General features: G+C 43.3%; 4 protein-coding genes across 7 annotated transcripts in view; 2 read left to right on the forward strand and 2 right to left on the reverse strand.

Moving 5' to 3' along the window:
• Positions 1-15,010, reverse strand: part of igsf9ba (immunoglobulin superfamily, member 9Ba) — a 70,008-nt gene extending 54,998 nt beyond the window's left edge. For both annotated transcript variants that reach the window (XM_076036396.1, XM_076036394.1), the window contains exons 1-3: positions 14,935-15,010; positions 14,556-14,686; positions 13,581-13,832 (exon numbers count right to left, since the gene is read on the reverse strand). The gene's annotated coding sequence lies outside the window, so the exon portion shown is untranslated. The remainder of the gene's footprint in view (positions 1-13,580; positions 13,833-14,555; positions 14,687-14,934) is intronic.
• Positions 2,682-23,753, reverse strand: thyn1 (thymocyte nuclear protein 1). 3 transcript variants are annotated; one of them, XM_076036398.1, is made up of 9 exons: positions 23,658-23,753; positions 23,266-23,324; positions 23,034-23,194; positions 22,884-22,952; positions 22,693-22,785; positions 22,441-22,536; positions 22,191-22,341; positions 21,794-21,873; positions 2,682-2,693 (listed from the first exon to the last, which is right to left on the reverse strand). In XM_076036398.1, the coding sequence occupies exons 2-8, from the start codon at positions 23,312-23,314 to the stop codon at positions 21,827-21,829; spliced, it is 666 nt and encodes a 221-aa protein (XP_075892513.1). In that variant the 5' UTR covers positions 23,315-23,324; positions 23,658-23,753; the 3' UTR covers positions 2,682-2,693; positions 21,794-21,826. The 3 variants fall into 3 exon arrangements, with proteins under 3 accessions (XP_075892513.1, XP_075892515.1, XP_075892514.1); XM_076036400.1 differs by having other exon boundaries at positions 23,533-23,660; XM_076036399.1 differs by lacking the exon at positions 2,682-2,693 and having other exon boundaries at positions 20,351-21,873.
• Positions 6,346-16,100, forward strand: LOC142895397 (junctional adhesion molecule 3B-like). The gene is made up of 9 exons (XM_076036402.1): positions 6,346-6,576; positions 11,784-11,855; positions 11,956-12,069; positions 12,272-12,424; positions 13,566-13,768; positions 14,223-14,322; positions 14,587-14,716; positions 14,824-14,875; positions 14,964-16,100. The coding sequence occupies exons 1-9, from the start codon at positions 6,459-6,461 to the stop codon at positions 14,997-14,999; spliced, it is 978 nt and encodes a 325-aa protein (XP_075892517.1). The 5' UTR covers positions 6,346-6,458; the 3' UTR covers positions 15,000-16,100.
• Positions 16,492-20,962, forward strand: LOC142895396 (vacuolar protein sorting-associated protein 26B-like). Its single transcript, XM_076036401.1, has 6 exons — positions 16,492-17,215; positions 17,834-17,990; positions 18,172-18,336; positions 18,655-18,830; positions 18,928-19,070; positions 19,979-20,962. Exons 1-6 carry the CDS (start codon positions 16,993-16,995, stop codon positions 20,114-20,116), a joined length of 1,002 nt encoding a protein of 333 aa, XP_075892516.1. The 5' UTR covers positions 16,492-16,992; the 3' UTR covers positions 20,117-20,962.
• Positions 23,754-23,793: the final 40 nt, after the last annotated feature.

Raw genomic sequence — 23,793 nt, forward strand, 5'->3', positions numbered from 1 at the left:
AAGACGTCAAATCTCAACAGGTAACTTGCAAAAAAAAAAAAATGTTGAAGTGAAAAATTAATTTTCCTTCAAGTGCACTGTAATAACAATGGAGTCATTGTTATTTTGGGTGCTAATAAATATTTCACTTTCAGGCAGCAGACAGTAAAAAAAAAAAAATCCCTAGAAGGATAAAATAACTGCTACGTATTAATCTATAACTATGAACAAAATCCGAAAGTGAACTATTTCACTGGTTCATGCATCCATGGCAGAGACATAGGGATGTGTACGCTGAGGGCCCCATCCTGCATCAGTCAGTCAGCCAGCAGATAAGCTGACCTCCCTGCACCGAGCAAGATGTCAGGCGCACCAGCTGCTGAACAGATGTTCTGTTGCGTGTCTGTTTATGGAGTTAACAGGCGCTGAAAGTCCGTCCGCACAGTCTCCCGCCACCGACTATAATTCATGCTTTTGACCAGTAGTGGTCAGCAGTGTTTTGGACAAATACCCTTGTCGGCTGTTTTTATTTGTGCCTCTGCTGGAGTCGGTTGAGACGACAGCCAGGCCAAGTTCAGCAAATCTAATGTGAATGTCTAAACATGGCTCGGACCAAATTATTACAATTCATAACCAATCACTTTATCTGTAATTTATTATGTCAGTCATTTTCCTCCATTTCAGCAGATGCTGATGTGAACTGAGAGAGAAAGTAATTATGGTTTTCTTTAAATAAGCATTTATCAAGAAAGTGGGCTTTTCTCATCGAGTCAACTAAGATTCAAAAAGTTAAATCTGGAACGAGAAATTTGAACTGAAAACGGAACATTAAAGGTCTCATTACTATGCACATTTTTAAAGGTGGGACCTTTTGCAAAATTTAGACATTCTCCATTAATGATAGATTGATTGCAGGCAATCTATCTATCATTTATTAGACTGGGAAAGTTATGTTTATTTTACAGTATGTTTTGATTAACTTTTTAAATAGCAGAAGCAGTGAAACGCATGGTGGAAACCTTGAGATGAAACATTATCATATAGTTGTTATTAAGGTTTTCAGACATCAAACTACCAAATAAAACTTTACCGAAGAGATTCCCTGTTGCAACATACTTATATGTTGTTTGGCTGCTCATATGTGTATCATTGACAGGGGAAAATACAATTGCAGCTGTATAACAACAATAACCGCTAGAATACATTTTAGCATGACGGTCATTTTTTTTTTGTGAGTGTGGCAATTCATGGACCTGCTCACAGCCTAAAAGTATTTCTGCACCACTGATGCTCAAAGCTGATGCCACTTTTTTTTTTTTTCGCTCTCCTTTCGGCTTACGTCAACCATCTTGTTGCCCACACAGCCCCACCCTTCCCCCACAGCACGGTCAGCCGCCTGAGCTGAGTGAAGTTTTCACCACCAGAGAAGGTGAGATGTGATGCTAAGTCACGTCTCAGGAACAAAAAGTCGTGATACTGCACATTCTTATCTAATGCATCAACCAAGCTATGTAATACCTAAATCAATCTTCAGCAGTCTAGGATTAAATCAAGTGCTTTTTTGGCCATGAAAGCAATTTGAAGGTTTTCTATTTCTGAAACCACCTTTTATTTAATTAACTGTTATTTTAGAATACCATTGGAGAGAATCATCTCTCCAAAAAAGCAGTTCTGAATTCCAACACCAAGATTGAAACATTAACTTCACTGTCTCCCTTTTCTGTCCTGCTCTCTGCAGCAGCAGATGTGAATGACACATGCACTGCGTCGGCAGGATGGGCTTTGAGGCTCAAAGTCACTTTCATTTGCTGCGCCCCCTGTCAGATGAGAATTACTTGTCATGTTCAGTGGTCATCAGCGGATCTGTGGGAGAGAGAGAGAGAGAAAAAACACCCACATGTCTGCTTCTTCACCCAAAAGCTTTTTGAGACGTTTGCGGAGCGCGATAATGACTCAACAGTCTTAATTTAAAAATGCCTGCACTTCTTTATCACACTGAAATCTTCAAGTTTGCGCACCATGGCACCTCGCTGCTCACTTGTGAATCCTATTATTACCACGGTGCTAATTGGGTTGGGGGGTGCAGTGCCAGCAAACTGTCAACTCTTAGTCTTATTGGTATGAGGAGGGAGTTCAACTCTGCCTGTCCATGAGAGGAATCAACATAACAATTTGGCATGACTTTTTTGTTTTTTTTGTTTTTTTTTGCTCCTTGTAATAACTTTCCAACAGTTATTGCCACCGCAACCAATATAGAAACTTTCTGTCGCGCTTGGCATCACAAACTGATTCAGCCTGCCAGCTGAATGAAGCAGTCTGGTCTTACGTGATTAATATCGCTGTGGCTGCAGAAGTTTGATTGTTTTATGGGGAAAAGTAATTGATATAAACTAGTTTAAAACAAACCCCTAAGTTAAACTAAGTCCAACTAAGCTGCTGATCACGACACATTCACAATATGGGTTCAAAACATGAGGAATGGTGTTTTCCCCTTAAGAACATTGACATGTTTGTTGTGCTCCAGGGTTTACAGCCGGACATTTTAGACATAAATATTTCAGTTTTTATTGAACTGATTTATTTGACCACTTTGAATACTCCAAAAACTCAGCCCGAGACTGTTTATCATTGCAGCCTAAACAGCGGTCAGGCAAACTTCGAGGTTGTTGATAAATAAACATATTTTTAGTTTGGCACTTTACAAATAAGTTGAACTATACACACTCTCTGCCCTGTCCTGCCTGGAAGTGCCCGATATTAAAGAAGAGTTTGAAGAATTTAAAACAAGGTTTGACAGGTCAGTTCTTCCATCATGACTGTTGAACTGAGAGTTTAAGAATGTCCATGTATTAAATCTATAAAGCAGCAGGCAAGGTTTGAGCTCATGTGCTCATCAACTATTTTTATCTTTACTGAAATACAATTTCAAATCCAAGCTCATTTGCAAATTTGAAATGCTTTACAATATGCTTCACAGTTTGATTTGTAAATATTCCTAAAGATATTGTATATTTTTGATAGCATTTTTCACTAAGTAACTAGAAATCAGTGTTTTTGTCTTAAACCATGAATTACAACGTGTAAAAGTGTATTTAGAAAGAAGTGTTTTAGACCTTCTGGTGAAAAAAAACAAATGAATATCAAGATTTAAAAAGCAAAAACATGCTTAAGACATGCTGTATTATTATCGCTATGCATGATATTTTTACCAGGGTTTCCCAGTGCTCTTAATCTGAAGGAGCTAAGACAGAGGCCTCCACCACCTCCTCTGCTCTTTGGGCCACCATGATCTGAAACTTCTGTCCTCTGCTGGATTTCCTAAACCACCACCTCCATTTGACAGTCTGCTTTGGAAATCCTCGGAGCCGCCTCCCTGCTAAACCTTGAGCTGCTTCTGAAAGCTCCACTCCTGCCCAGAGGAGCCCCATCACACTCGCAGGCAGGCTGCACTTTTCTTTTTCTTTTTTTGATTAAAGCTATACTGCCAAACGTGTCTGCTCCTCTTATCCAAGCCTGATGAACAGGAATCTAAAAGTGGACGTGCGCGGGATGCAGCCCTGCATCTCATAGAAGGCGCTTGATCACAACAGCATGATTTCCCAAAACCAAACAGAAGAAATAACAGCAGAAAATGGAAAATGCACATGGCAGAAACAGCAAAGAGGGCGAGTTAGGACATTGTGGGTTGGGGGAGGGGGGGTATGAAGGGAACCTGCAGACAGCAGATTTTTGACAGGTACTGAAGGTTACTTTGAGATAAGACAATCCTTCAAGGCAAGTACGACAGAGTGACCAAGCCGCAGACACATTTGACACATTAGCATTTCCTGGAATCACTCTAGACTTGGTGTGTCGCCGTCTGTCACACTCACATATAATTTATCTTAAAGGCCGAAGATTCACACCGACACGCACCAATTCGGGGAGAACACTTATATTTTACATAATAATGGTATTCTGTAAACTCTGGCTGTAACCAGTTATTATTTGAGTTACTGTTGCTGAGTGACCCTCTCAATGAGGTCTTTGTCCTTGGCTCACAATGCTCCATGAGTTGTTTTAAATTGCAAAACAGTGGCAATATCTGCACTGTGTCTTTATTATAAAGTGAGTCAACACTCACCCCTGAATACAAACTTTCATTTATTCAACCTCCAGCACCTGAGAGTTTTAATCTCCCTTTTATGTGGAGGAAATTTGCAGTTTCACGTCACCATAGTTTTTTTCTCTCCCTTCTGCATAACGCTGCAGTCTAATATGCTTTTCATATCTCGTGCTTCCAACACGGCGCACAACTTAAATAGCTCAGCTGGTGTTAGACCTGTCTGTCAAGCTTACAGGAACAAGACTCATGGGTCTGAGCCTGAGTAGAGGAGTGGATATTAAATCAGAAGCCAATGCGGTGCATTCTTCATATTCGAGAAATATATGCAGTCCCAGAGCAAACGATGCAAACAGGCGCTGGCTCTTTTAGCGATGGCATATTACAGGAAATGAGGGTCTCTATTAGCAGCACCGGTGACATGAATCACGATGCCACCGTGTCAAAAGGGTAGTTTCAAAGAATATACACGAAGAAAGGAAAAAACTGAGTATTTTACCAGTTATTTATTCTCCATATTTTTATTTACTATAGAATCTCAGCAAAATAAAAGAACTAAATGTCGATGAAGCCCTTATCTTTGAAAGTCCCACTGCATCTGCTAAACAGTAGAAGCAAACTGTTTTCTATGACATGCAACAAAGGCCAACCAGAAGGGGCCTTGAAATGGAGAAATGATTGCCTAGCAACGTATACTAGGAACACAGCTACAGTGGGAGGCCAGCAGGAGGGAGGTGAAGGTCCTTTATTTCCCCACTCTTGTTATTTTAAGATGATATTTTTTTTTTTTTTTTTTTTTTTGGGGGGGGGAGTCAGAGCTTGTGTCTCAACTTAACACCAAACCTCTGCATGAGGAATTTAGTTTTTTAGTAACATGTTCTGTATTTGTTTTGTCTATTATTATTTTTTCATTATTAAGAATTGAATATTGCTATGCGTACAAATGCATCGACCTAATATACTCTCTGTAGAATGTAAGAGGAGTGGTAACAGATGGTGGCAAAGATTAATTCTATTTTTTTTCTCTCCATACATTTTTCCTCTACATAAGATGGTGCTGCAAAAATGGTGACAGTTTTAAAAATATGTACGTATACCTGATGATATACTGCCACCTACTGGTCATTATCGGGAACCAAGTCGGCTACATTTTGTGAGGTATAAAAATATAATCAGGCTCGAAACAAAATGAAACTTTGTATCAGACCTACTTTCAGGGGGATTTGATTGATTCGGTGGAAAATGATGGTATTGTGTAACGTTCAGTTTAATATGTATGTATGTTTTTTTTTATTTTATTATTATTTTATTTTTGAGAGAACAGGGGCAGATGTGATGACGTTTTTTTTTTTTTTTTTTTCAGTGAAGGATTAACGACGAGTACTGGCCCAAAGAAGAAACATATTGTTGTGCGCTTAAGAGATAAATACCTTGTGATTCCCAGGCATTTCCTGTCTGTGGACATCTTCCGCCCCGGTGCCCTTGTAGTAGCCTTTCATGAGGACGCCCAACCCTCGGTATTGTCTTAAAGGCAACGTCTTATAGGTCTTCAGATAAATCGCTTAAAGCTGTGTGTATGATATTTCTTTTAGCCTCGCAAACAGTTAAGTGTTAAGTGTCTATTATATTGCAAGTTCTTGGTCAAGAATGAGTTCTTCTCACGTACATGTTTGTTTTTACTCGTATAGTTGATTTCATTTGAATTAATACAGCCTCGCTAATAATATTGGGAGATATAATATGTAATGGACGTTAATAGAAGTTGCCATGCTCAGTTTTACCAATGAATTTGCAGTGCACTTTGGAATAAAGAAAAGTTCATATTTTATATATCTTTGTCTGTATCAGATTTTAGGCCTGGCCTTTCGGGGACTTCAGTTGGTCCCTGGACCTCACTTTGAGAACCACAAATCTATTATTTCAGTATTCATCTCAAATGTCCCGGAAATTGTGCATTTATGTCTGCAAAAACCTATTTTCTTTCGACATGCACCGGTGGGGCAACAGCTTAATACTTACTATTTCATTTTATCTATGTTTACTTTTTCAACCCTGGGAATTTAATCCACTACTGGTATTGACTGACTCTTAAACTGAGTCATTTCCAAGTGCTTTTCAAAGCAATGTGAACATTTGAAACGTCATCACTTCGCCGAGTGTGAGTGTGTGCCCTGCTTCTGCTGCCTCCGTCGGAGGGGGAGGTGCGAGCCCGTCTTAGCGACGCCCAGCGCCTGCCAGCCCGCGGTGGAGGCTCCGCCCCCTCCGCTCGTAGCTATGGAAACTCGTCGATGGCAACATCCAGCAGTGTGCGCTGCTGCTGCTGCTGCCGCCGCCTCCATCCTCATACCTCTCTCCTCTCGGAGGTGCCGCCGTGTGGATGCGAGCGTGTTTTCTCTGCCTGCGTGCGTGTGTGAGCTATTGTGACCGTCACGTTAGACACGGCAAGATGGCGATGGCTCGACTCGTGGCTTGTCTGCTCCTGTACAGCAGCCTGGGTAAGTTTTTCTTTGCCCTTTCTCAACAGCGGTTCTCCCGCACAAGGGAGCGGAGGTGCCACCGCTGTTTAGTTCCAGCCGTAGCGAGCCGTAACGTTGGGGGGGGGGGGCTGTGTCTGCTAGCGGAGGTTAGCTCAGCGTAGTAGGGTAGTACGGCCAGCAGCCCAGTGGTCTCCCTGCCGCGGAGGGCGTCTCTGTGTGTGTGTGTGTGTGTGTGTGTGTGTGTGTGTGTGTGTGTGTGTGTGTGTGTGTGTGTGTGTGTCATTGGAACGCTTTGCTTCCGCTCTACCGTCGCTCAGGGTGAGTCGAACCAGGGACAAAAATGACGTCGCTGCAACAACAAACGTTTTAACGTCGTGGATGAACGTGAAAACACCTGAGCAGGGAGAAAAAAGCTTTAAAGGGCGCTTTATTTGTTCTATTATCTTTGACATAAATACCCAAATACGAGATTTTATGTTTATTTTGGGATGATCACAGATTTGTGTGGGGATTTCCGTGCTAAACAAAGATAACGTCACTTAGGGTGACAGGGAGTGCAACTATAGTGCACGCTATGGTGAGCTGGGGGGTCCTGGTCGTGTCAGAGCAGAGATGAAGGGTATCATAAGTCACAGGGCCTCGCCACTGCACCTCACATAACCGCTGTAATAATAATAAACAATGAATTATGCATGCCCGCTCATTCCTGCAACCATGCATGCAAAAAAATCATAGCGCCGCTATTATCCAAAGTTCAAATGCACATCTGTAACAAGCCGCCGTTGAGGTGGCGTTCGAGAGGCATGTTTTTATTGACGTGCGGGGTTAAACGGATGGTGGGTCACATGGTTGGAGGTGACATGCCTCATCACCCCCCCTCCCTCCCCTCCCCCTCATCTCCCCCCCATCTCCCCCCCATTTCCAAAAAAAGAAAAAAACAGCTGGAGCATTTGAGTGGATCAATGCAGCTGCCGGTGGGTTGACAAGTGCTGTCCACCCCCCCCCCGGTATGCACTTAGTGTTGGGTCACCCTGCTGCTGCTGCTGCTGCTGCTGCTGCTGCTGCTCGGCGGACACCAACTACCGACGCAGCAGATAGTTTTTTTCCGAATGGGAAGAGAAGCATCTAACAGTGTTGAACTTTTCACGCACGCTTGCTCCGTCTTTGCAAGCGTGAGTCAAACGATTAAGAGGAGCACATGCGACGCATCTGAAATTCAGCTCAGCGCGCCTAAGCTGCTGAAACTCAACCATCATATAATGTTGGTGGCACTGAAAAAAAAAAAAAACCCCACCAACAATCCAGTAATCTACTCTTAAGCCTTTAGGTCAAAGTCATGAATATTAATCAGTTTTCACATTCTTTTAACCACGCTCCATAGAACTCGGAGACAATGATGCATAAATTATTTTTTTGGGGGGGGTCAGGGTAATTATAGGACAAGGTTTTCGCGTGATGGATTCAAGATGATGTTGAAACTTTAGTTTCCTCATAGAGATGGTATATTACACGCAGAGGCTTGTATCACACATACTGCATTCTATTACTTTTGTCTATGTAGTGTAAAGAAGAAAAGGGGAAGAAAAGTGAAGAAAAAGTATGTTTACAGTGAAATCTGGATTAAACTCATTCTTCGGGTCACTCGAAAGCTCATATCTACATTAAAACATAAGACAATTTTGCTTGTTTATTTCATAAACCGTACTGCTGACGGTTTACTGCTGAAACCGTCAGCAGTAAACCACGGTATGTTGTAATAATATGACTGGTGTTCTCTTCCCACTCTTCTATAATCAGACTGGTTTGTTTAGTAACCTCTGTTAAAAATTTGTGGACATAAACTGTTTCTCTGCAGTCTTTTATCTCTCTCTCTCTCTCTCTCTTCCTCTCTCACTCTCTCTCTCCCACTCTCTCTCTCTCTTTCTCTCTCTCTCTCCCTCTCTCTCTCTCTCTTTGGTCTCACAAATAACAGAAAATAAAGCTCCCCCATATTTCCCTCATGAGCTTATCGCAACACAAGTGTCTCACACTCCGTAATCAGCCGCTGTTGCACCCCAGTATGCTGAGAGTGCGCCTGGTCTTTGGCCCCGCTCGCTTTGCTTCCAGCTAACCGTTCTCTTTGCAAATGTTTGCGGCGGCTGCGCTTGGAATGTCTGGGAACGAGGCTTTTTATAGATGCGCTGCCTCGACATTCATGTCCCTCGCAGGGACGGGGGGACAGGGCAGTGGCTTTCATGTTTATAGAATAAGAGTATTGCGGCCGTGTGGTCATTAAAGATCACGTCTCCGCATCCAATATAGGCCCCTACATTGTCTATGCGTTACAATAACCGGGATTACAACGGAGCCTGTGTGTTCGCTTTCCCAGCGAGCAGCCGGATTATTTTCATTATTCAGAAATATTGTCTCTTCTTTCTTTTCTTTTTTTCTCGCATGCACGGCCCCGCCATTGTTGCGTGCACGCCTCTATGCGACGCTCGCATGCATAATTAGGCGGACGACGTGGCGCTAATTGACTGTGGATATTCCTTCCCACGGCACACTGCCCTCGATCGCATCGACGCCACGCCAGGTTTCGCATGTGCTCTAAGGCATTTTGTCATATTTTACACGCACTTAACTTTTATTGTATTGTTTTTCGAAGAGTAAAAAAAAAAAAAACTGTCGTTACGTAAGTCACTTTTTTTTTGCAGGGCTGCATTACCAAAGACAGAAGATGTGGGAGGATGACGTGCAACAGGGGTCGGCCCTCGGGCCCTTCATCTTTTCCACAGAGTGCCTTACCAAAACAAACAGACCTATGAGAACATTTCATTAGATTCATCATTTCCTCTAAGACCGCAACGCTCGAGTTCCCTTCTAATCCTCTTTTCTCGCACGTGTTAATATTTTTTTCCGCGACGCAACCCTTGCTTGCCTTTGCATCATTTTGCGTCGTGTTCCCTTCGCGTTTGGCCCGCGGTTTAATTCCCGACTGTGCGCCGTCACCCGACGCGCCGCCCTGCCCCCCTGCAAGTCGCCTCCAGAGTCTGGTTCTGAGAGAGCGCGATACGTCGGTGGACCCGTGCATACGCCGAGGGGGCATTTTGCCGCTCAAGCTTATGTCTCTCAGGATGTCCAGTTACTGCCGCGCTATAAATAGCCTCCGATGTACAGGGTGGGAAAGTCAGCGAACGGAGACGGAAGCTGAGACCTGGGAGTCAGATCCCATCAGTGTCCGCAGCTGTGCTCGTATGAGCGGATGCTTTGTCATCACCCATGTTTTCAGCAGCTTCCTCGGTGCGGGCTGCGTGCCTACCTACTATACTACACTCAGACTGAGCGTCGGGCTCGGAGGCTGCTGGAGAGCCACTGAACTAGAGTCTGCTTCTCCTCAAGGCAAATAGGGGGGGGGGGGGGGGGGTTGGAAGTATTCAAGGTCTGTTCGGATAATTGTTATTATCTAATTTCAGCCTTCATGCCGCCACCACTGGGAGCCCTAGCGCCTTAATTATTCAGCGCGGGTGCAGTTAGCTGCATTTGTACCCGGCAATTGTTGCGTTTGGAAGTGGCACAAGACGGAGCGGGCTAAGTACACGGTTGCCGCCGTTGTGGTGGCGCGCCCCGTTGAGTAATTTGCACGTTGAAAGATCGCAGTTGTGGCGTTTTTGCTAATTTGTTGTGTCGCGCAAACCTCGGCGCGCCGTCGCAGAGGCTGAAATTTAGAATTAAAAAAATGACAAAAAAACCAACAACTTGTGAACCGTGTCTCTTGCCATTACAATCTGACATTTACAAAATAACACAGATCGCTTAAAGGAAAGTGCACTCAAGCAAGGAACTTAAATAAGTATATCTTCTGTGTTGTTTATGCCGGGGGGCGGTGGGAGGGGGACCAAGGCGGATGATTAAATGTGCTTTGAGTTTAAGCACATTCCCACACTGTCGAGTTATTTTAGTTCGTCCAATTTGTTTTGTTCGGGGATGTCGGTAAATTATTTATTCTGCATAGCTCAGCACCTATTAGTGTCACATACATTCAGTGAAAAAAGCCTTTGGAGAGAAGAAATAAACCAGGGGGGGGGAATTAAATTGAACTAGTATGATGTTATTTTTGGGTGCATGCATGTAGCGTGTGTGAGCACAGGAATCTGAGCTCCCTGGCCTCATGAGTGACACATCATTGAGCAGCTCTGGCCAGCCTCTTTAAAGGCACGCTGTCGCACAGGAGCTAAAAGCTAGTGAGGCAGAAGCTCCCGTTTTCAAATCACAGCTGTTCTTGACAAAATTCTGACAATTCCTCCCACTTTGACTCTGAAAGCCGAGCTCTATTTTTACTTCTCGTGACAGCCCGCAAATCAGACGGTCTCTACCCCTCAGCGCTTGAGATGAACTTGAGCAAAGTCACCCCAAAAAAGAAGGAAATAAGTTGTTTGCAAATAGGATGTGATTTTGTTCTGGGGTTTTTGTTTTGTTCCAAAGCAGACCCCTTTTCCTTCGGGGGGTGCAGTCTGACGCATTTGGACAGGGGTCAGGAGTTGGTTTCAGCCCCTAAATAAAAAAAGATCCCTAGTTTCCTTTTCTATAGGCTTGTGATTGTTTTGCTGACTTTTGTGTATAGAAGTCCACCCACGCCGGCTCTCCAGAGAGTGTCACAAGCCTCAGACAAAAAAGCAGGGAGTCAGCTTTTTAACCTCAGTCAGTTTCGCTTCCAACGCAGCCCTGTGGAACGGAGCCAAAACAATAAAAAACAAAAACGTCTAACTGCCGGAATTAATATTTTTATTGAGGCAGTTAACATTTGGAGCCCACGGCCGTTATTATGTTGTCATAACAAGCTGAAATGACCACCGTCAGCCGCCATAAACTGAACCACGTGTAATAGCAGAATTGCTATATTTCTTTTTAATGCCAGAAGCCTGTAAACATATTTGCATTAAAAAAAAATACACGTGCAGACACATCTTGGCTCAGAGTGTTAATCTTGTTAAACAGGAACGCGGAGTTATTAATGAGATATGCTAACCTTAAATCAGATCCCAAGGCTCTGGCGCTCTCTGAGAGGCTCTATATTTATCACCCTAATCCTCTGTTTATTAGGCAACGTGCCGAGTTGATAATGTGTGTTAATGAAAATGTTTGTGCGCGCCATCAGGGTTACTTAGCACTTTTAAAGCCTCATTTTTTTTTTTTCCTTCTTCTTCTTCTTTTTCTTTTTTTTTTTTTTTTTTTTTTTTACTTCGCAGGTCACATTCCATCATCTCTCGGGGTAATCCTCCGGACCACGGACAAGATTGTATGGGCAAATGAGTTTGAGCGTAAGTTGCCGGAAGATCACACTAATCTATTTATTCCAAAGTAGCTTTTCTCTCTTTGCTGATTTGAGACGCGCGCCCTTGCTGTCCGTTTTCCTCACAGCCATCGAGCTGACCTGTTTAATAGAGTCCATCTCGACAAACAACCCACGGATTGAGTGGAAGAAGATTAAGAACGGCATCCCCAGCTACATCTACTTTCAAAACAAGATATCAGGTGAGGCTTAGAAGCGCCGTTTTAAAAGTGACATAAACCCACAGAGCTGCAGAGAGAAGTTTGAAGGAATCACTCAGGACTCAAAGACCAGTCGAATGAATAGCGCCGAGAACTTGGCTCGGAATTCTGTTTTTCTGGACCGTGAAGTCTCGCTGCGTGTGTGAATGAGCGATTGTGATGGCTTTCTTTTCTCTCTCTGAAGGGGACTTGGAGAACAGAGCTCAGCTCAGAGAGCCAGCCAACATCCTGATCTTCAACACCACCCGGTCGGACACGGCAGAGTACCGCTGCGAGGTGGCCGCCATCGACGATCAGAGGGACTTTGATGAGATTCTGATCAGCCTTGCAGTGAGAGGTATAGATGGCAAAGCCCCAGCTGATCTCCATATAACTTCTTATTATAGAAGAATCATACAAGGACTTCATTTGTCTGCTTTTCCCTTACCTTTGAGGCGTTTCCACATCAAATGCAGCATGACGTCAACACACAGATGTTGCAATTGCTTTTTTTGCAGCGTGATTTTCACATTGCGTGTGAGTCCAATCATGCCCCAGCCACAGCTTGCGTGTTATTCACCCGCCATTGTAAATAATATCACAAAACCTGGCACCCTTCCACTTTCTGTCCATGCTTCTCCTGCACTCGGGGTCGTGGGGGGTGCTGGACTCTTTCCCAGCTGTCTTGGTGTGAAGGCAGGGTTACCCCTGGGGTACAAGCCTGGACGAGTTGCCAGTTCATCGCAGAGACCAAAGCACCCACACTCACAGTCTCACCTAGAGACAATCTAGAATTGACAATTAGCCTAATGTGCATGTCCTTGGACTGTGCGAGGAAGCCGGAGAACCTGGAGGGAACCCATGCAGGCACAACAAGCACTGCATACACAAAGGTTCCAGCTTCGAATAGCACTTGTGATTTTCTTGCTCTGAGGCAACAGCAATAAGCACCTTGTAGTCCAATGAGCTGCTACAATATTAAATAAAAGCAAATTGGTTTGTCCATGTTGTAGTGATGATTATCTTTGGACTCCCTCCCGCAGTCCAAAGCCATGCACTTCACCCTCACTGCCTTCACTTAATTGTCCATATGTGTGAGTGCTGTGGCTCAGTGCTGAGCTGGCTGCTTTTACTGGGTGTGACCCCACCTTCACCCTAAGGCAGCTGAGATAGGCTCCAGCACTCCCATGACCCTGAGCGCAGGAGCAGCAGCGATAGAAAATGGATGGATGGATGGATGGATGGATGGATGGATGGATGGACAGACGGATGGATGGACGGAAAACGGACGGACGGATGGATGGATGGATGGACGGACGGACAGACGGATGGACGGATGGACGGACGGACGGATGGATGGATGGATGGACGGACGGACGGATGGATGGACGGACGGACGGATGGATGGATGGATGGACAGATGGATGTTGTCATCCATCTGTCCGACGCATGATGTCATTGTTACGCGTTCATCCATGTCCGTGTCTGTCTGTGTGCAGTGAAACCTGTGGTACCTCGGTGCAGCGTCCCCGAGGCCGTCACGGTGGGAACGTCGACGGAGCTGCGGTGCCTGGAGAACGAGGGCTTCCCTGCGCCCCAGTACCGCTGGTTCCACAACGACGAGGAGCTTCCTCAGGACTCCAAAACCAGTCCCAAGTTAATCAACTCCTCCTACAGCATCAACCCTGACACGGGAGGCCTGGTGAGACCAACAGGGGCAGAGCCAGGGATGACAACGGTGCATTCGATGCCTCGTGTTGTGTATACTGAGAAAAATATTCCCAAAAAAATGTATGTCTCAGACAAATGTGGGGGATGTTGTTTGCATAACAGCGCAGGTGCAGCTTAGCTTGTGTAAATATAGACGGCTCAATTTGAATAAACCCTGGCAATGTATGACTATTAGCAGGATTAAACCACGCATGCAAATTTAGCAATTAACAATGTTGAATCAGAGGCTGCACAAGAAAGGAGGATGATGTCGAATTGACAGGTATTGTGTTGGGATTATGGTTCACTAACTCAAATGCAACAAGATGTAGTGAGAGGTGCAAATTTTTCCGCGCCTTGAATTTATTCACAGCCGAGCATCCGTTTTAGCATTTTGTCGACAATGCAATGTGTCACGGAAACGTTTCTATATGTGTCCCCTCTAGAAATTTCGAAGAGTGAGAAAGGAGGACGCAGGGGAGTACTACTGCCAGGCCAAGAACGACGCTGGGCACGCACAGTGTTCGCCGCAGAAGATGGAAGTCTGTGAGTGTCAAAGCGCCTGAGTCAGAGTGTCAGAGGTCACCCTCTTAGAATAAAAAGAGCAATTTTTACTGTCCATACGGATACAAAAGCAGAGTCTATATCAGTGCAAATGCTTGCCACCTTTATGACAGCTGGCTGGATACCAGTTATGGTGAAAATGTCTCGGCAATGTGGAACAAATATTTATGGAATTGTACGATACATGCAGAGGAACAACCGGCAAGCCTTCCTACCTCTGTTAAAACCGCCTCTGTGATGTTGCAGATGACGTCGACATCCTTGGGATCTTCCTCAAGTCCTGCGGCGCGGTCTTGCTTTTCCTCTGTTTTGTTGGGACCCTTTGTCATTCCCTGAAGCGCGGATGCTTTCACAAAAAAGGCCACAGTGAAAACAAGTGAGTACAGCGTGACTTGGAGCTGTGGGAGGTGAATCCAGTCGTCTCCCGCAGCAATGCCCTTTGCTATGAAGGATTTTGAAATATTTGTTTTCTCTACCCAATAGCTACAATTGGCCCACACAAACTAACGGTGTGGACTATGCTGACGCAGATGAGGTAAGCATTTATTGCTAAATGTGAGAGGTGGAAGCTTATAGAGGATGCTTTGTGGATACCAGCTTTTCATGTCCTTTATTTCCCACAGGGCCATTTTCGCCACAAGTCTTCATTCATCATTTGACAGTTGAGACAGGAGATGATACGGAACAGAGACAAAAACAAGAAGTTTTGGAGGAGGTTACACACTACAATTACGCTCCAGGCGGTGAAGTTTGAAGTTTAACATAGCACATTATTCTCTGATGCACACAAAGATCAAACCAACCAACTTGCCAAAGTAACTTTATTATATTTTGTGGCACAGTTTTGTGATTTTTTTATAAGTGCTGTAGCATTTTGTATTCACTACGCTGTTAATATTGAGTTGAAAACATAACATCGTTTTTTGAGGTTTTTTTTCTTCTTCTTTGTTTTAAAAACGTTCTCAATTTTTTCCAGCATGTGTTCATCACACGTCAAAACCATTGTTGTCACCGAAATTAAATGCTGGACATTTTTTTTCCTTTTGGGAAGATTATCTTTTATAAATCTTTACTTGTTTTTACAGAATTCATTTGAGTTGTTTTACTAGATTTATGTAAACAACTTGTGATCGTTATCATAAAGATGTTTGTGTTTTCTTTTGCATTGGGATGAGTTGAAACATTTTGTATATAAAATAGTTACACAGGCAATAAGCAGCAGAGTGTAAGCGGCTGATGCGCTCCATTTGAATAGGCACAATTTGTCAGCCTTTCCTCTATTTACAAATAATAAGGATATATACAAGTTTCCCATTGATTTGACAAACATATATGCCACTATGCTGCAAAATCAATATGTACTATAAAGGTGATGAAGTATGATTTTTAGAGTGCTGTTTCTGTGTATAAGTGACCTTCTGTGCTTAACTAATTATTTTGAGTATTGGACATATTGTCCAGGTTTGACTCAGTATTTAATGTACATAGAAATGCATACATTTTTTTGAACTTTTGATTTTCATACATTGCACTTCATACCTTACTGTACATATGCGATAAAGTTGTTTGTTGGAAATAAAATAACAGTATTTACTGTTTAGTGTGTTTCTGCAGTGTTGAGCCTGTCATTTCAACATTATTGTCAGTCATCTGTGTAACAACTCAGGAACTGTTGTAAAATGTCCACTGGCCATTTGATAACAATGCTGTATGTTCATGGTATTTTGTTACTATTAAATACAATTGAACTGTTAATTGGAGGCGCAAATGTGTCACGTGTTTTATAAAATATGAGGTACAAGCCTTTTAATGCTTTAGAAAGGTGAGGGATTTTAGATTTTAGATCTTTTTTAACTGCGTCAAATTAAGAGCAGATAGTTGAATATTTATGAAGTGCAGCGGCATTATAACGAAATACATATTTTTCGCTTTGTTACACATGGCAATAATTCAGTAAGCACTATATCTTAACATATAGTTGTTGTTTTTTTTTTTTTTTAATGTATTTTATGTTATCTTTAAAATCAGTGAAAGCCTTCTCACCGAACCGACGTAGTTTCAGGCCCAAATGCATCCAACTACACACGCGTTGCTCGTTGGCGTTTTATTTTGAAATTAGAAAGGCACCCGGAAGCAGTTAACCCCATGCTGCTGGCGCGACGCAACTTCCTGAATTTTTGACAACAGTCACCGTCTTTTCCTTCAGTAAACAAACATGTAGTATATCTTTTCAACACTGTTAATCGCTACGACGTAAATCGACAGTAGCCCGCCTTTACCGTTAGTCGATAACATTTTTACATAAAGGGAACAAAAACGGAAACTACTCATTTGCTGATGGACATATTACCGTACCTCTTCGTTTTGCCAGCGCATTGCCAGCTTGCTCCGTCGTTAGAACTGTGTGTTGACATGTAGCCAACGTTTATCTTTTCGAGGAGTTCACTATCGTTGACTTTGTCCTTGTTTGACAGTTTGCTGTGTTCACCGACGTCTGGACGGTAGCGATACAACACAGGCCTGGCCGTTCTCTGCCTGTTTCCTACTTTTGCAGCCTAGCATTAGCAGGTTGTGTTGGGTTTTTTTTTTTTTTTGTGGACTCTCGATCTACAATAACGTTACGTTCATAGTTTAACCCCGCACGTCTGCACGATGAGTTTCTTCAGCTTTGGCCAGAGCGCCGAAATCGACGTGGTCCTGAATGATGCCGAGACGAGGAAGAAGGCTGAGCACAAGACCGAGGATGGAAAGAAAGACAAATATTTTCTTTTCTATGATGGCGAGACTGTGAGTGGGAAGGTGAATGTCACACTGAAGAACCCCGGGAAGAGGCTGGAGCACCAGGGCATCAAAATAGAATTTGTTGGTCAGATTGGTATGTACATGGTGACGGGTGGTGACTTCTGCTGCCCTCTTTTCTTATTGGATAGTGTCAGCAAGCGCTGACATTTAAAAAGAAAAAAGAAAAGAAAAAGACATCTATTAAGGGACTGTGTACAAATTATTTTTTACTGCAAGTGGGGGTTGCGAGATAACACAGACCACTCAAACATATAATGTAAATTATTTCTAAATACTTATTTTTACTTCTTCATTATTTTATTGTGTCAAACTGTCATTGGTACAATTGGATGTGTTGTGACATTTGAGCCGCTGAAAACATAATCCACTATGAACTGAAATTTCACCAAAAGACTGGTACATTTACCCCCCTTACTGTATTACTTTGGAAGTGTGGTTTTGCTTTTTGTCTCTATGCAAAATAAGCCCTAAAAAAAATAAAAAAATAAGGAACCAGCATGCCTTCAATGGAGTTCAATGCACTTTTAGACAAACCACCCAGACTCAAAAGTGTAACCTGATTTTCTGCTGCTACTCCACTGTAAAAGCTCACAGCTTAGTGGACATAACTTCAGAAATAGTCTAACATTTCTTCCGAAGTTAGTAGAAAAGCAATTAAACGTGTGTGTATATGCATTTGCTTTCCTTCCAGAGCTCTATTATGACAGAGGAAACCATCATGAGTTTGTCTCCCTGGTGAAAGATCTTGCACGACCGGGTGAAATAACTCAGTCGCAGACCTTCGACTTCGAGTTCACTCATGTGGAAAAACCTTACGAGTCCTACACAGGCCAGAATGTCAAACTAAGGTAGGATCGATCATTGACTCTTCCCTTGCCAGGTAGTGAGGCTGGAACAACTGGAAGTGTCTATTTTTAACCTGCCTGTCATGTGCTGACATTCAAGTTGGGCGTCACCAAACTTTATCACCTGATGATTGGATGAAGAGGGAAAAGCTTCCGTTTTCTGTTCCTTCTTGTGCATTCACAGATATTTCCTTCGTGCCACGGTGATCAGAAGACTCAATGACATCGCCAAGGAGTTGGACATCGTGGTCCACACATTGAGCACTTACCCCGAACTCAACTCCTCCATTAAAATGGAGGTTGGCATTGAGGATTGCCTCCACATTGAGTTTGAGTACAACAAGTCCAAGTAAGACTGTTGAACTGCAACAAACATTCTTCATGATTTTTGAGTTACTCTTTGGATTACTCTTTCTGGAAAACTTGTGATTAAAAAAAATTGAACAAGTCATTGAATTGTGGCATTATATTGTGTAACTGGAACTATAATAGTAGCTGTAACAGAGTGACACAAGTCTCAGCAGCCTTCATGGACAAAATATCCTAAAGCGCACAACATAACCTCCGAAAAACCCTGAAAATTACAGTAAAGATTCTGAAAGAATATTGATATTGCACCAAGACAATGAAAATAGGTTTACCTGTGTTGCCATTTGTGTTTGGACAGGTACCACTTGAAAGACGTCATCGTGGGGAAGATCTACTTCCTCCTAGTGCGGATCAAAATCAAGCACATGGAGATCGACATCATCAAGCGAGAGACGACGGGCACCGGGCCGAGTGTCTACCATGAAAACGACACCATCGCCAAGTATGAGATCATGGACGGCGCCCCTGTCAGAGGTGAACAACACATCTCTACGACTGCAGCTCGTTAGTTTAATCAGAAAGGACCCCGCTGTTGACCAAAAGATCAATATCATCCAACCTGCTGTTCCAGGAGAGTCCATCCCCATCAGGTTATTCCTGGCTGGTTATGACTTGACTCCCACCATGAGAGACATCAACAAGAAGTTCTCGGTGCGATACTACCTGAACCTGGTGCTGATCGACGAGGAGGAGAGGCGCTACTTCAAACAGCAGGTGATGCACGACTGTGGTTAAAAGCATGAAGTGCTGATAATCAGCTGCTGCCAAGGTCCAGCGCTGGAAAATGTGGAAATGAATGAAAATTAAAAAAAAACTTATGGTGGCTGTTAGGATGAATAGCAACGCAGTAATTAGTAGACATCATATTATGGATGCAGTTTCTTTGGGTTCCTTCATATTTGCAGCTTATCCAGCAGCTCAACTTTAATTGTGTCGCTGTAGGAAAAACAAAATAATCAAATTGGTGCGAGCCATTATGGGATGTACCATATTAGTTTGCATTTAATCCTCATGCAAATAGATTTTTACATCACTGAGCCTCCACAATGCAGTTGGAAGTCAACAAGATCAATTTGTGAGTTAATGTATGAGTGCACAGCAATTTCTTTTTTTCTAGCCAATGGCGTAAATATGCATCTTTTAATTTCTTTTTGTCTCTTTCTCTCTGCTTCTCTTTTTTATATATTTTTTTTTGATTGATTCTCAAGAACAATTATATTACAACAACAAAACAAGAAAACACCAGACAACAAATACGCACAAAAAATAAAAATAACAAAAACACACAGACAAAAACAGACAAAAACATCTTGATATTATTACAAGATGATGCTGTATGGACAAACATTGAACATATACTTCAACTTTTCAGTAGATTAACGACTAGTTGCCAGATTTTATAACAACAGCTCAGCTCTGTAGGCCATAGTGAATCTGATCTCCTCCAGATGCAATACATTGCCCAGTCCCTTCCGTCCTTTAAATGTTATTTCAGTTTTAGCCGGAGGCCTAAAAACGTGTCTTTTGAAAGAGTGCACCAGCGCAAACCACGGCGTGGATGAGTTTGTGGACGTGATGAAAAGAGAGCTTGACCAGCTATCTTCTCCCCGCCTCCCACGCAGGAGATCACGCTGTGGAGGAAAGGGGACGTGGTGCGGAAGAGCATGTCCCATCAGGCCGCCATCGCCTCGCAGAGGTTCGAGGGCTCGGCTGCCTCGGAGAGCGCTCTGGAGCAAGCGGCCAAGGAGGAGAGCGGCTAGAGGCCCCGGACGTCCCGAGCGCCGCCAAGCGAGCGACATCTGGGCCAAGCAGCTGTTTGTACCTGCTGGGATGAAGAAGGGAGGCTGCCATGCAGTAACGCAGTGTGTGAACTGGAACAGTGTGCGTGAGGCAGCAGGAGTAGCTTCAGGCCGCTGGTCTATTTTTTTTTTTTTTTTTGTCTCTCCTCTTTTCTCTTAAATCAGATTACTCACCTGCCTCACTGTCCTCAAGTCTTTTGTGAGTTTTTTTTCCCACTGATTTGATTTATAGACTTCTAATTCCGTACATGTCAATATGCTTTTAACAAAACGTGTGCCCGACATTCCACGACAAGTATAAAATACATTCCTAACTCTGGTTATTGGTCAGAAGATTTTTTTTTTTTTGCACTGTTATAATTTAATGCATTTCCTCTTTTCGTGTTTGCTCTTTGAAAAAGGAAGCTGGATTCCTTTTTTCTCCTTTGAGAATAAATATAATCCCACCTTTGTGTTGAATCTGTAAATAAGACCAGCTAAAACCTTCAGTCATGTTCATGTGTACACTGAGAAGACTGCAAAGTGCCACAAAATGACCTTTTGGTGTTTGTTTGCTTTACTTCGCCATTCCAGTGTTGTTAGGAAGAGGTGTTGTATTATGGATCTGATAGTATGAACTCCTCTGTAACCTCTTGACTAGAGACTTGACACTTGTGCTTATGTGTAACAAGAGAAAGAAATGCTCCTGCTTCTAACACCATTTCATTCTTTTAACCAGAGAAGTTACATCAGAGCTATATTTGCAAAACGCTGATCAAATCTTCCGCCATGTCCCTGAAAGTACAATAAATTAATGCCAAATGCAAATGGAGCACTTCAGACTACTGCTTGGTGGATAGAGTGACATTACATGAATTTAATGTGAACGTGGGGACAATCCCCAGATTCAGATGGTGGCCACACTTGAGTTACGATAGGAACGCTAACCAATCAAATGTTTCATTCTTGCCTTACTCTAATTTTCATGATTATATTGTTTAAAGGACCAATGTGTAACATTTATCAGCATGAAAAGAAAACCTATGTTTGTTTTTAGCAAAATAAAGTAACTAAAAACAAGTCACTGGATTGTTTTCTCCTGCTAACAAGCAGTTCTATGTACATGGAGAGCAGGTCTACTTGTATATTGCATCACCATGGTGACAGCCCAGCATGTGACATAACAGCTGGTAAATAAAACATGTGGCATATTAAAAAAAAAAAAAGGACAATATCTGCAATATGCTTTCACACAATTAGATGCTACTAAAATTCACACTCTGGCCCTTTACGTGACTTTGTACTCAGTGCTGAACAAACACTTCCATCTTAGCGCTGGAACTCATTATGTAAATTTATGGGGTACAAAATGTAAAGTAATTTACCCAGGGACTATCAGCAGAGTGATGAATAGTCTGTTTTCTTGCTTTGTGTGTTAAAATCAGCTGAATTACAGCAGGAAAACAATCAATCCTGTGGGTGAGTTTCCCTCATCACTACATATGATGAGAAAAACTCATAAGCCAGAACAGCTGCACTTTAATCACTGCTTTAGTTTTGAATCCACTAGCACCCAGTCCAATAACTGGTGCCATAAACCAAACTCAAGTCAGGATCTTTTTTTTTTTTTTAACCAAAACATGTTTAATACTAGTTAACAGACAGAAAAAAACAGAGTCGCTCGGCCGATCCTCACACAGGCTCTTCATCTTCCAAACCCACAACAAAGGCAAACTCTTCTGCAGAGGAAGAGCACATCAGTTAGCAATATGCTGGAAAAGCACATGAGAAAAAACTGTGCAGGACAAGCAACAGTGAAGCGTCTCCTTGCATCAGGATCCAGGATCGTCGCTCCGTAATGTGGCAATGTGTTTATAATTATAACAACCAACCAATCCTGACCTAGTCAAGCCCCGTTTAGGCAGCAAAGGCAGTAAGAACAGGTTGAAACGATGCGTGTCTAATAATTAAACTTAATTCATTGTCTAATAATTAAACTCTGTTTCACATCAGAATACTGTTAAATGACATTTCCACTGTCCAACTCTGTACTCACCAGCAGTGAGGGGTTGCACAGACAGCCGGGCCCTTGTAAAAAGCGCCATATTTTTCGAAGCGCCCCCCTGCTTCACGTGCTGCAGGTGGTACTTTTTAAGCTCGGAGAGCGGAATAAAACGCTTCATCATTCTCTGGTACTGAACGTCAACCTGGCGGAGAGCAAAAGCAAAAAAAATCAGAAGTTGTACCTGCTGCGCATCAGCTGCGCATCAGCTGCTACGCTGTTGATGCCTGACGTGTCGGTTTACCATGCTCCACTTGGGGTTGTCGGGTTTACTGGAGGCATCGAAATGGACGTCTTTCTTGTCGAACTGAGTGTGGTCCACGTACGCTTCCTTCACAATCTGGAGAAGCAAATGCGGCAGATGAGACAGGCACTGGGTGCGGCATTCAATCCGAACATTTTTCTGCAGGTTCAGAAAGGCGGAGTGATGACTAAGATTTAATTTCTGGGGGGGAAGAAAATGCTTTTCAACTGTTTGTTAGGATTGGGAGCCTACCTTCATGACTCCTGCTATGCCAGGCTCCTTGCAGTTGCTGTGATAGAAGAAAGCCAGCTGACCCTCTTTCATTTGCCTCATGAAGTTGCGTGCCTGCAGGATAATATTGGCATAAAGAACAGTGACTGCACATGGCTGGATAACGAGGCCAGGCCCCGGGAATGACCTAGTGCTGATCTCAAGGCTCTTACTTGATAGTTACGCACACCGTCCCAGCAGCCAGTCTGATCTGGTAAAGCCTTGAGGTCCTCGATCCCAAACTGCAAGCGGGAAGCAGGCGAATCAGACCACATCAGCCTACTCTGTTAGGAACAGGCGGCAGGCTTGACGCTCTCGTGTACCTTCACATCCACGCCGTTCTCAAAGCGGCTCTCTGGCTCAGACTTCATCAGCCAGTGACAGTACTGCGAGGGAGCAGCTGATTCTGTCACCTCAGCTTTTCCAGATGTCTTTCTTTTACCTCCATCTGCCTCTTGTGCAGTGGAGCCACCAGCAGCTTTGCCTGAATTGTTACAGAAATAATAATTAATTTCTAAACTGCATTGCCGCTCCCCTGTGACAACATTCACACACCTGCTTCAGCTGCTTTTCGAGTCACTCTGGGTCTTTTTCTTGGAGGCATCTCTGTCAGTCTAAAACGACAATAGACAACTTTCAAAAAACATTTATTTGCAAATGAATTACAAACAAATCTGTGACAACCGCCTAAACACAACAATATCTATTAAAATCCACACTGACCACCCACAACCCAGCGAAAGAGAAAGTTCTACTGGTTTGTTGACATGGCTGGGAAGTCGTGGCCAGAGATTAGTTGAGTTAGTAGATTTGTTGCTTTACCGGCTGCGCACAGCTCGCAGAGTTGTTTAATCCAAATGTTGTGACGTTGCGGATCTAACACAGATTAAAAAGCAGCTACGAGAGGCAGGAAATGTCAGCGGAACCTCTTGGTGCTGAGTCCTACCCTTCTGTGGCTCACCGCTCTGCCATCAAAACCCGCTGAAAGCGCCGCGACGCGTGACGTCACTGAGTTTATCGTCGTGCAGGCGGCGAGGAAAGGCAAAATGCCTCGACTGCCCCCTAGTGGCAGCCAACAATTTA

This window comes from Nelusetta ayraudi, unplaced genomic scaffold, assembly GCF_046127955.1.
Source record: "Nelusetta ayraudi isolate G7.1 ecotype Tasmania unplaced genomic scaffold, CSIRO-AGI_Nayr_v1 ptg000048l, whole genome shotgun sequence".
Lineage (NCBI taxonomy): Eukaryota > Metazoa > Chordata > Actinopteri > Tetraodontiformes > Monacanthidae > Nelusetta > Nelusetta ayraudi.